At 48.5% G+C, this 11,969-nt stretch overlaps 1 protein-coding gene across 1 annotated transcript in view; it reads left to right on the top strand.

Moving 5' to 3' along the window:
• Positions 1–6,120: 6,120 nt before the first annotated feature.
• Positions 6,121–11,969, top strand: part of FLVCR2 (FLVCR heme transporter 2) — a 100,488-nt gene continuing 94,639 nt past the window's right edge. The window contains exon 1 of the mRNA XM_007941349.1: positions 6,121–6,807. Coding sequence (XP_007939540.1) covers positions 6,121–6,807 — 687 coding nt within the window. The remainder of the gene's footprint in view (positions 6,808–11,969) is intronic.

The raw sequence follows: 11,969 nt of genomic DNA, 5'->3' as shown, positions 1-11,969 counted from the left end.
ACTTCCGTAGTGATACTGCCTCGGAAACCCAAGGAGGGGTCGCTATGAGTTGGGGCCGACTCGACAGCACATAACAACAACAACAACAAACAGTCAGCTAGAAGCTCTGGTAGTGTAGTGCCTAAGGCACTTGAGTGCTAACCAGAAGGTTGGCGGTTCAAACCCACCAGCCACTCCTCAGAAGGAAGGTTGGGCAATCTACTTCCGTAGTGATACTGCCTCAAAAACCCAAGGAGGGGTCACTATGAGTTGAGTCTGACTTGATGGCACATAACAACACAATAGGCAGTCAAACCCTTGGGATAGGGCAGGCAGTCCTTGCCCTTGGGATAGGGCAGGAGCCCAGGCCTTCTTCAGGGAACAATTCCTACAATATACTCCTTTTCTTTCAAGGTGTGGCTGTAAATACCTACAGATAGAATATATAGGTAAATATAGTACAAAGTAAGCTGCTCAATAAATACATTTTCAATAAAGGAATATAGAATAATTCTATGTCGTATCTATTCAATATTTACATAGCTGTCCTCCTGAAGAGAGTCAGCCAAAAGCCGATGCTACCCTGGTTGCTGCCAGATAATATTAATAGTAATGGTAACACCTCTTATATGCTATACTGTTGTTGTTATGTGCTGTAGAGTCGGACCTGACTAACTCATAGTGACCCCTCCTTGGGTTTCCAGGGCAGTATCACTATGGAAGTAGATTGCCCAACCTTCCTTCCGAGGAGTGGCTAGTAGGTTTGAACCACCAGCCTTCTGGTTAGCACTCAAGTGCCTTAGGCACTATGCTATCAGAGTTCCTCATATGCTATACTAGAATACAATATTCTTAATATTTTCTGTATTTATAAGAGTCGTTATTATTACTGGATGGCTTTGCACATGTATTCTTATTTAATTCTCACAACTCTATGAGGCAGGAGTTTTCAATCCCCATTTTATGGATTTCAGAAACCCAGGAGTTACATAACTTGCCCAAGATCCCAGAGCTAATAATGGCAGAGCAGAGTTCCCAGTTCCCGTAGTCCGAGTCCAGGGCTCACCGTCAGCCAACTCGCTCCACCACAAAGACCCAAACAGCCCAAACCCACTGCTGTTGAGTCCTTCCTGACTTGTCGCAACCCTTTAGGGCAGAGTAGAACTGCCCCATAGGGTTTCCAAAGACATACATCTTTACCAAAGCAGACTGTCTGTCTAGGTTCATACCCAAGAGGGCAAATGCCTCACAATAATTTGCACAGAGAGACCGAAAACCCACCCGGAGTCACTCTAAAAGGCATCGAATTTATTAGGAGGTCTCACAGGACAGCAGTGCTGCATTCAGGAAAGGCAGGCTGGGCCAGTCTCTTGAGGTCAGTGCCACCCCTCCCACCCTGCTAATATTTATACTAAATAAAACCAAACTCACTGCCACTGAGTGGATTCCGAGTCACAGTGACCCTCCTTGGGTTTCCAAGACTGTGAATCTTTATGGAAGTAAATCGCCACATCTTCCTCCGGCAGAGCAGCTGGTGGGTTTGAACAGCTGACTTTCTGGTTAGCAGCCAAATGCCTTTACCCATTATGCCACCAGGGCTCCTTTAATATTTATACTAGTATGGCACAATGTTAGGGGGCTCGCATGACTGGCCAGACTAGTCTGGGTGGTGGTCAATGCAGGGGGCCCGCTCCCCTCCAGAGGTATTGCAAGGTGTTCCTACCAGGGCAGTAAGTTTCTTTATGCTGGTGGTCTCAAGTATGCTTCTTTCTGATGAGCCGCTGGGGTCAGCGGCAGTAAGCTCAGCTGCCTCAGGAATGTATAGGGAGGGGAAGCCAGAGAAAGGGAACACAAAATTTAAGATGATGGAGCGGGAGCCATTTTGGGATGTTTGAAGGCCTGTATCATACACTGCCTCATCTTTCTCCTGTGGAGTATCTGGTAGGTTTGAACTTCCAACCTTTTGGTTAGCAGCCAAAAGCTTTAACCACTACACCACCAGAGTTCTTTCCCATACACAAAAAAACCAAAACCAAATTCATTGCCATCGAGTCATTTCCAACTCATAGCGACCCCTCCTTGGGTTTCTGAGGCAGTATCTCTACGGAAGTAGATTGCCCAACCTTACTTCCGAGGAGTGGCTAATGGGTTTGAACTGCCAGCCTTCTGGTGAGCAGTCAAATGCGTTAGGCACTACACCACCAGAGCTCCCTATTCCACAAACAGGCAACCCCAAATACTGCTGGAATCCTGGGTTAGAGCCCTTGGGATTTTTTGCCCAGCTAAAATTTTGCCTCAGAGGACTACAGGGGAGAGGCTGTGTGGACAGGAATTCAGGAAACCTGTCCTTCTGATGCTTGTTCTGATGCTAATTAGCGACGGAACTCGGGGTAACATACTTCACTTCTCTGGGCCTCAGTTTTCTCCTCTATAAAATGAAGTACAGCATAGTCTGAAGAGATTTGGAAGAGGTTCCTGCTGACCTAGGGAAAAGAAAGCAAAGTCTCAGAAGGCCTCCAAAAAAGTTGGATGCTCTTTGCTTTGTGGAGAATGATGGGAAACACTGGGGGGAATTTTAGAATAAGCTACCCTCTGGTATCAAGTCGATTCTGACTCACAGCGACCCTACAGGACAGAGTAGAACTTCCCCATAGGGTTTCCAAGACCGTAATCTTTAAGGAAGCAGACTGCCACATCTTTCTCCTGCAGAGTAGCAGCTGAGCGCTTTAACCAATATGCCACTGAGTTTTTGCATTTTAGAATAGGGAATGACAAATGAGTGTAGATACTCTTAGATGAATATGAATTCCCTCTTCAAACATTCCATTTTAATCTAAAAACCAAAAAACCAAACCCACTACCATTGAGTCAATTCACACTCATAGCGACCCCTATTGGATTTCCAAGACTGTCAATATTCACAGAAGCGGACTGCCTCATCTTTCCTCTGCAGAGTGGCTGGTGGGTTCAAACCACTGACCTTCTGGGTAGTAGCTCAATGCCTCAACCACTATACCACCAGAGCTCTTCATTATAATCTAAAACCCCACAGTTTCTACCCAAAAGTGTGTGCCTCCAAGTAGTGATAGTTCAAATAGTTCTCTCTCCTGGAAACCAGTGGTAGTAACCACCCTGCAGTAGTGCACAAACTTGACTGTGCACTGGAAGCATTTAGGGAGCTTTAACCAGCGGATCCTGGAGTTCACCCTCAGAGATTGTGTTTGGGGTATGCACTGGGCATTGGGAATGTTAAGCGTTCCCCATGTGATTCTAATGTGCAGCCAAAGTTGAGAACCACTGCTCCAGAACTTTAGACTCTTCATGTTTGGCCTGAAGTTGAAAATAACAAGCCAGTAAGCAGTCGGTGTAGACCAGCGGTTCTCAAACTTCAATGTGCAAAGCCAGGATCTTGTTAAAATGCATCTTCTGGGCTGGGGCCTGAGCTTCCGCTTTTCTAACAAACTCCCAGGGGATGCCCACGGGCTGCTGGGCTGCAGACTGCACCGAATCAGCTAAGGCCATAGCTTCTAGGTGCACAGCAGGCAGATTTGAAGGAGAATTCTGGCTCTGTCAGAATTCAGCTGGGACCTGAAGAACTTACTTCACTGCGATGAACCTGAGTTTTCTCATCCATAAAACACATGAAGGAGCCCTGGTGGTCCAGTAGTAAGTTCTTGGCTGCTAGCTGAAAGGCTTGCTGTTTGGAACCCATTAACAGCTCTATGGGAGAAAGATGTGGCAGTCCGCTTTCTTAGAGTACAGCCTAGAAGGCCCACAGGGCACGTCTACTCTGTCCTAAAGCATTACTATGAGTCAGAATCAACTCAATGGACAAAGGATTTTGTTGTTGTTTGTTTAATGCAGGGAAAGAATCCTAACTATATCACAGAGCCCTTGCCAGGCTTAAATGAGGTAATGCATTAACTATGTTGAGCACAGTAAAATAAATATGAGCTATCTGTTACAATAGGAGCTCTGGTAGCACAGTGCCTAAGGCACTTGACTGCTAACCAGAAGCCTGGTGGTCCAAACCCACCAGCCACTCCTCGGAAGGAAGGTTGGGCAATCTACTTCCGCAGTGATACTGCCTCGGAAACCCAAGGACAGGTCGCTATGAGTCAGATCCAACTCGACAGCAGTGAGTTTGGTTTGGTTTGGTTTATCTGTTACAACAGCCACTCATAGAATGCTTACTATCAGCTAGGATTTTCCAAGTGCTTTCATAGAGCAACTCATACATGCCTCAAAACAACACTGTGAGGCTGTTGCTGTTGTTGTTAGGTGCTGTTGAGTCAGTTTTGAATTCACAGTGACCCCACGTACAACAGAGAGAGAAACATTGCCTGGTCCTGTGCCGTGTTTGAGCCCATTGTTGCAGCAACTGTGCCAATCCATCTCCTTGAGTGTCTTCCCCTTTCTGCTGACCCTCTACTCTGCCCACGATGGTCTCCTTCTTCAGGGACTGGTCCCTTCTGACAACATGACTGAAGTACTATAGACAAAGTCTGGCCATTCTTCTAAGGAGCATTTTGTCTGTACTTTTCACGATACATTCGATAATCTTTGCCAACATCACAATTCAAATGCACCATTTCTTCAGTCTTCTTTATTCTTTGTCCAGCTCTCACATGCATAGGAGGCTATTGAAAGTGCCATGGCTCGGGTCAGGTGCACCCTCTTCAAAGTGACATCTTTGCTCTTTAACACTTCAAAGAGGTCTTTATTTTTACTCACCTTGCTGTGAGGTCAGTACTATTATTTCATCATCCCCGTTTGACAGATGAAGAAACTAAACCCCAGAGAGGGTCAGCCTCTCTGGTACTCAATACCTCGATCAACGAAACACACCTAGGAGTGGCTAAGCGAAGGTTTGAACCCAGGGAGAATCTGGGCTCCTCACCACGATCATTTGCCACGGCTGCACTGGATTAAGTGTCAGAACGGCACGTCTGCCCTGCGGACTTGGCTTTCACGCGGCGACGAGTTCAGAGTTTACACGCTGGGATGGGCTGGGGCCGCCAGGTGGCAGTAGAGGACTCGGTGGACGCAGTGACCACTAACAAGGCCAAGCCCAGCCCGCGCGTGTGCTCGGCATTTCACTGCGCTCGCGACGCCAACTTCTTCAGCTTCACAGAGCTCCCATCGCTCCTCCACAGCAGGCCCTCGCGGCTGCCCGGGGGTCTGTCAGGAAAGAGCAGCCCTACCATGGGGTTCAAATCTGAGTTTCCCAAGGGAAGCCCACATCCGCAAGGAAAGGATTGAGCCAAGCCAGTTTCTGCAAAGTTCCTATGCCCCGGGAGCGCAGCCAGACCAGGGAATCTGGAACCAAAGTTCCGCAGAAAGTTGGGAGTCTAGCCAAGATAGAGAAAGCTGGGAATCCCTCTTGGGACTTGGGGACACTTTGCGGGGCGCCCGCCGTCAGGGCGCGCGGTCGGGGGATGAGGACTCGCGCCGAGGACACTCTTCTTGGGACCGGCTGCCCTCGGAAGGGCGGAGGAGACCTTCCTGCGGCGTCCCCTGGGAGAGGGGCAATGAGCTTGGGGGGCAGTGCAGGGGTCGGGGGTAACCGGGCGGTTTCCATGGTGCCCGGGACGTGGGGGAGGAATGCATCCCGCAGGCTATGGCGAAACAACTGCGCCGCCAGCCGCCCGGCTGGAGAAGGCGGGAGGGAGTCAGGGGCGGAGTAGGGGGTGGGGGGAGCCGGGCCGGGCGGGGCGGGGACGGGGCGGTCACGTGCGCCCCAGGGGGCGAGGCCCCAACCCGCCCGGGAGCGAACCGAGCCGGCCAAGTGGCTGCGCTAGGAGCGAACTGCTTCCAGGAGCGAACGTGGCCAGAACGCCTTGGAGGGGGACCCAAGGCAAAGGCAGCCGAGTCCGGGCTGAGGCGTCAGCGGCCGGCCTGGGGAACAGCGCCGCCGCGGGTCCGGGGAGGAAGTCCCAAGGGAAAGTGGCAGCAGGAGCTTGGGGGCAAGCGCAGGGACCTCGGCTCCCGGCTTTAGGTCTTCCTTTCTTTTGAGGCAGGCGGGAGCAAGTGCCCCGTGAGTTCTAGGGGACCAGCCGAGGCCACTGTCTCCTAACACTGCTGGAGCCCTCAGCACCTGTCCAGGGTTCCTGGGCCGAGGCTTCAGAGAAGGCTGTGGTCATGGTGAATGAAGAGCTCAAGCAGGAGGAGGGCTATGGCGCCCCAGCGCAAGAGTCTGCACCCCACGGAGACCCCGGCGACTCTGCCCACCCCGGCGTGTTGGCAGATCCTAGCACGTCTCTCCATCCCAGCGTCTCCATCCATCCCAGCGTCTCCATCCACCCTAGTGTCTCGGCCTACCCCAGTGCCTTGGCCCGCCCCAGTGGCTTGTCCCACCCCAGTGGCTCTGGCCCAGAAGACCTCAGTGTGATCAAGGTGAGCAAGCGCCGCTGGGCCGTGGTCCTGGTGTTCAGCTGCTATTCCATGTGTAACGCCTTCCAGTGGATCCAGTACGGTTCCATCAACAACATCTTCAAGAACTTCTACGGGGTCACTGCCTTTGCCATCGACTGGCTGTCCATGTGCTACATGGTGACCTACATCCCCCTGCTCCTGCCGGTGGCCTGGCTGCTGGAGAGATTCGGACTGCGCACCATCGCCCTCACCGGCTCGGCTCTCAACTGCCTGGGCGCCTGGGTGAAGTTGGGCAGCCTGCGGCCGCATCTCTTCCCAGTCACCCTGCTCGGTCAGATCATCTGCTCCGTGGCCCAGGTCTTCATCCTGGGCATGCCCTCCCGTATCGCTTCTGTCTGGTTCGGGGCTAATGAAGTTTCAACGGCCTGCTCAGTGGCTGTCTTTGGCAATCAGGTGGGTAGAGTTGCTTGTGGCTGCTTAGGGGTGTGGGCATCATTATCATTGTGTGACATAGGGTGGCTGTGTTAGAGGGCACCCATCTAACTGGTGAGTGGTGAATTTTCTGACTCTTCAGCCCTGTGACTCTGGTTGACTTTGTGACTGGGGTGACTGTGTGATTGGGTGATTGTGACCAGATATTTGTGTAAGAGAAGCGTGAGGAAACAAAAGGAAGGGAACTTTTCCCCACTTTTCTCTTCATCCAACTGAAAGTGGGTTTCTAGAACATGCCCTGCTTTGTTGGTCTGGTTCCTGAACCTGTGCCAGTTCACCAGCTTAGACCTGTGACTTTACTAAACTGATACTTTCTCAGGCAACAGTCCCTGGGCATCAGACATAGTAGACTATTCTGATCTTATCAACACTTAGCAGGTGTTTTGAGTGCTTCTGGCTTTCCTGGAGTGCTGTATCTCCTGTGCCAAGCAAACTGCAGACCTGTGTCCTGGTGGTCATGGTTTGACGCTGTTTGTACCATCTTTCACACACAGCTGAGGTCAGGACAGGGGGACAGTGCTTGGTGCTCAATTCCTTCTCAGGGGTTTAGAGCCAAGTCCAGCAGGTTGGAATAGAAAACTCACTCTGAATATCCCAGGACTAGAAAAGCATCTGGTTTTATCAGTTCATATCTTGAGCCCTTCTTGTTTCTCAAAGGAGAATTCCAAATTCTTTGCATCTCAGTATGGTTATGACCCAGCAAATTGGGCATGTCATGCGAATGAATGAAAATGAATTTGATCGCCTTTGCCAAATATTTGAAGCAACTATTTATGGGGTCCTTCTTCATCTGGACCACCACTGCCTTTGTGTCTTGCTTCTCCCCAAGTCCATGTCATCATGGCTACGTGTTTAACAAATTGTCAGTAACTTTTATTTGTTCTAGATCTGTTTTCTGTTACTTGTTAATTTCAGTTAGACATTTTAACCTTCCATTTAAATATGCCATTTGGGGAAAAAAAATTGCCATTTGGGACAAAAAACTTTCCAAAACTTCTCTCTAAAGGCAAATTTCCAATCTGTTTATCATTCACCACTAGGAAGATAACTTGAGCTAAATTTTCCTGGTCCTACTTTGAGTGCTACCCCTTGAGTAATAGTGTAAGCAACCAATGAAAGCAAATAGGCTACTTCTAGCACACAGACAAGCAACACAGAATCCTGTGCCCAGTTTTCACCTATTGATTTGAATGTTGCTAAAGACTGAATTAGGAGCTCTGGTAGCATAGTGCGTAAGGCATTTGACTGCTAACCAGAAGGCTGGCGGTCAAACCCACCAACTACTCCTCTGAAGGAAGATTGGGCAATCTACTTCTGTAGTGAAACAGCCTCAGAAACCCATGGAGGGGTCGCCATGAGTCAGGTCCGACTCATCGGCCCATAACAACAACAAAGACTGAATTGATGTGAAGCCTTGGTAGGAATAACTAGATGGATCTTTTGTTCATGGCAATTTAAAAATAGGTATTGACGGTGACATTTGTCAGCTCCACCATCCTCTTAGATGATGGGACTGAATTTTAACATCCTCATTGCAGTTTTATTATTATTATTATTATTGTTATTATTGGTTTATAGCAATCATGGTGGTGAGTTTCATATTATTGTATTGGATCTTTCTTTTATAGGAGGGTCAAACTGGGAGATGGGGGCATTGGTGGTTCAGTGATAGAATTTTAACTTCCATGTGGGGGTGGAAGGGTGGTAGGATGGGTAGAGGAAGACCTCAATGAGATGGATGGACACAGTCAGTGCAACGGTGGGCTCAACCATAGCAACGGATGTGAGGATGGCACATGATCCGGAAGTGTTCCGCTATGTTGTACATAGGGTTGCTATGAGTCAGAACTGACTCCATGGCACCTGACAACAGTAACATGCGGGAGACCCAGTTCCGTTCCCATGCAGTGCCCCTCTTGCATAACCCCCACCAGTGTCTCAGTGGAGGCTGGCATGTTCCTGTGATGCTGGCCAGGTCTCAGCAGAGTTCTAGAGTAAGACAGACAGTCCTGATGACCTATTTGTGAAAACAGGCCAATGCAAACCCTCTGGGTCACAAGGGTCTGATCCACAGCCATAGGACCTGGCAGTGTTTTGTTCCACTGTGCATGGGGTTGCTGTGAGTCCAGGGCCAACTCTCAATGGCACACACTGAGAGTGGGGCGTTTTCAAGCTTCCAGAAGGTCATTGTAGGCAACGGGGGAGCAGCTAATTGTTTCAGCTGCAGACTTTTTGGTTAGCAGCTGAGCACTTACCCACTGCACCACCAGGGCTCCTTTCCAGAGGGTGACATCTCCCTAGTAGCAGCAGAACAGGGTTCCGACAATGCCATTGCTCAGAACCACTGTGTGAGGGCAGGAGAACTAACTGGGAGAACCCTCTCATTTGGCCTCGGGAGATAGGAGAATCCTACACTTCTTTTTTGGTTGACCATAAAACCCAAACTAAGAAGTTTCTATATTTCCCTTCACACAACTGTGGGAGTGTTTGCCACCAGATATATCTTTAAAATTTGATAGGAATAATCACTCATTCCTTCCTCCCCTCCTCCCCAAGGTCAGGAAGTGCTAAGAATTTTACTTTTAAAGACACTCTGCCAGGATGATGGAGACATCTATTTATTGTGACCTGTTGAGTTTAATCTTTGTGCCAAACTACATGTTATGAGAAACAGTTGTGTGTGCTTCCTCAAGTGGAGATGATTGTTTGCTTCTCTGTGTGTGTTTCAACCTGTTTTTCTTTTCTGATTAAAGCCTGGCTAAATGCCTGAGACGTAGCAACAAAGTACCTTGAACTTTGCTGCTTAGAGAAGAGCTCCAAAGCTCAACGACTTCTAAGGTCATTTGGCAGAATAATTCTTTCTATCCTGCAAACTGCACTTTGACTTTGGCCATGTTGATTACCATAACCTACATATCTTGGTAATTCTGGCCTCTCTTCTAATGCTTTTTATATGCCTCACACATGCACCAGCCCCTGCCTACTTTAAGTTCAACGTTCATTCATCAGCAAGCATCTACTTTTTGTCAGATACTGCTCGGGCTGCCTAGATAACCCCTGCCCAGTGTCAGATTACCCAATAACCAAGGTAAGCGTAGGCTTACTGGTGATTTACTAATCTGTCGTGAACAAATTTCACATTTTTTCACCACCTCAAAGATTCCGCTTCTAGGTATGGCTGGCATCTGTCTCTCTCCCAACCCCACAGCACCTTCCTCCAGAATCAAAGCCTCTTTCCAAATTGACAATCCCTGACAGGGTACTAAACTAACTCAATCTCACCTGTGAGAAACCATTCACTACTGTTGACTGCAGATTAGTAAGGAAGTTCAAGCAAGCCCATCCTTACCTTGCTTTTCAGGTACTCTTTCTCTAGTCTTGCAGAGTTCCTAGTATAAATATTTTAAAAATTATACTGGATCTTAAACTAGTACCCAGCACCAAGATTTATATGAAAAATGAAACATATCAGATTCTACAGGATTTACTTTCAGTTCTCCATGAGGGTTTTAGTATCTTCTTTGCCTAATTGCTATGAGAGAGGGTAAAGAAGGGAATGGAAGCTAATATCTATTAAGCACCTACTGTGTGCAAGACAATATCCATTATTTGTTTGAATCCTTTCAATAACTCTGAGGTAGGCAGATTTACCCTCATTCTTAGAGGTGAGGAAACTGAGGCCCAGATAAATTGAGCACCCGTATCCAGGATCCTACAGCCAGTGGGTGAATAGAAGAGAGATTTGGACTCCAAAGTTCATACCTTGGGCTTCATATTTGAAAAGATTATATATATATATATATATATATATATATATATATATATATATATATATATATATTTAAAAAGTGGGATTCTGAGATTTTAATTTTGCCCTTCATCTCGAGGGCTGTTGGTAGTAACAGTTTCCTGCAGTTTTACCTAGAGCTTGTGGTCTCAGCCCATGTCTTCTGTTTTGAGATGCCTGGCATTAGCACTGTCTGCACCTGCTGGGGGTAGAAGTCTTGCCTCCCATGCAGACCTGGGTTAGATCCCGGCCAATGCCTCTCATGGGCAGCCACTGCTCATCTGTCAGTGGAGGGCTACGTGTTGCCATGAGGCTGGAGAAATTTCAGCAGAGCTTCCAGCTAAGATGGACGAGGCAGAAAGGCCAGGCCGTCTACCTCCAAAAGTCAGCCAGTGAAACACTGTGGATCCCAACAGTTTGCAGCTGATCCATGGAGATGGCGCGGGACCAGGCAGTGTTTCATCCTGTTGTACATGGGGTCATTCTGAGTCTGCCTGATTCAACCAATTCAACAGCAGCTGACAATAGCAGTCCCACTCAAAAAACAAAACAAACAAAAACTCGCCGCCATCTAGTTGGACCCGACTCATAGTGATCCCTCCTTGGGTTTCCAAGGCAGTATCTCTACGGAAGTAGATTGTCCAACCTTCCTTCTGAGGAGTGGCTGGTGGGTTTGAACCGCCAGCCTTCTGGTCAGCAGTCAAATGCCCTAGGCACTAGGCCACCAGAGCTTGTGCAGTCCCCCTCGCTACGCTGTAAGTTGCTGGAGTATCAATTCTGTCTCTTTCAGCCTAGCACAGTGCATTACTGTAGTGAGGCAGGTGGAGCTGGGAGCTGTGTGAAGCAGAGAGCAGGGGATTCTGAGCTGGGGTGGGAGGGGGAGCTAAGGCCCTTGGCATGCTAGCACCAGTTGCTCCCAGGTGGTAACAGCTTGGCATTTTTTAGCAACACTTGTCCCATTGTTTCAAAGGAAAATGATCTGTGGGGGTTTTGAGTGATGTGCACACATTGCTAATGTGCAAGAGTTGAAGAAAGCCTTGTGTTCCAGGGTCTGTGATAATTTAGTGGCATAGGACAAGATAAATATAGGAGCTGGAAAGGATCTTCATGGTCCGCTCCGGCCCAGATGAGGACTGTGCAGCCCAGAGGGAAAGGGAGCTTAGTGCCACTGAAGAATAGAGTAGGAGAGAATCTGTTCGTTTTTAGAGGTAAACAAATGCAGTAACCTCGCAGTAATGTGTAGAAGCCCTGGGTGGCTATCTAGAATAGCACTATCTGATAGAAGTACAGGGAGCTCTGGTAGCATAGTGGCTAAGACACTTGCCTGCTAACCAGA

The sequence above is a fragment of the Orycteropus afer genome, unplaced genomic scaffold (assembly GCF_000298275.1).
Source record: "Orycteropus afer afer isolate SDZICR_OR568_19922 unplaced genomic scaffold, OryAfe1.0 scaffold00079, whole genome shotgun sequence".
Taxonomy (NCBI): domain Eukaryota; kingdom Metazoa; phylum Chordata; class Mammalia; order Tubulidentata; family Orycteropodidae; genus Orycteropus; species Orycteropus afer.
The sequence above is the reverse complement of the archived record's forward strand: the minus strand, read 5'-3'. Positions and strand labels throughout refer to the sequence as shown.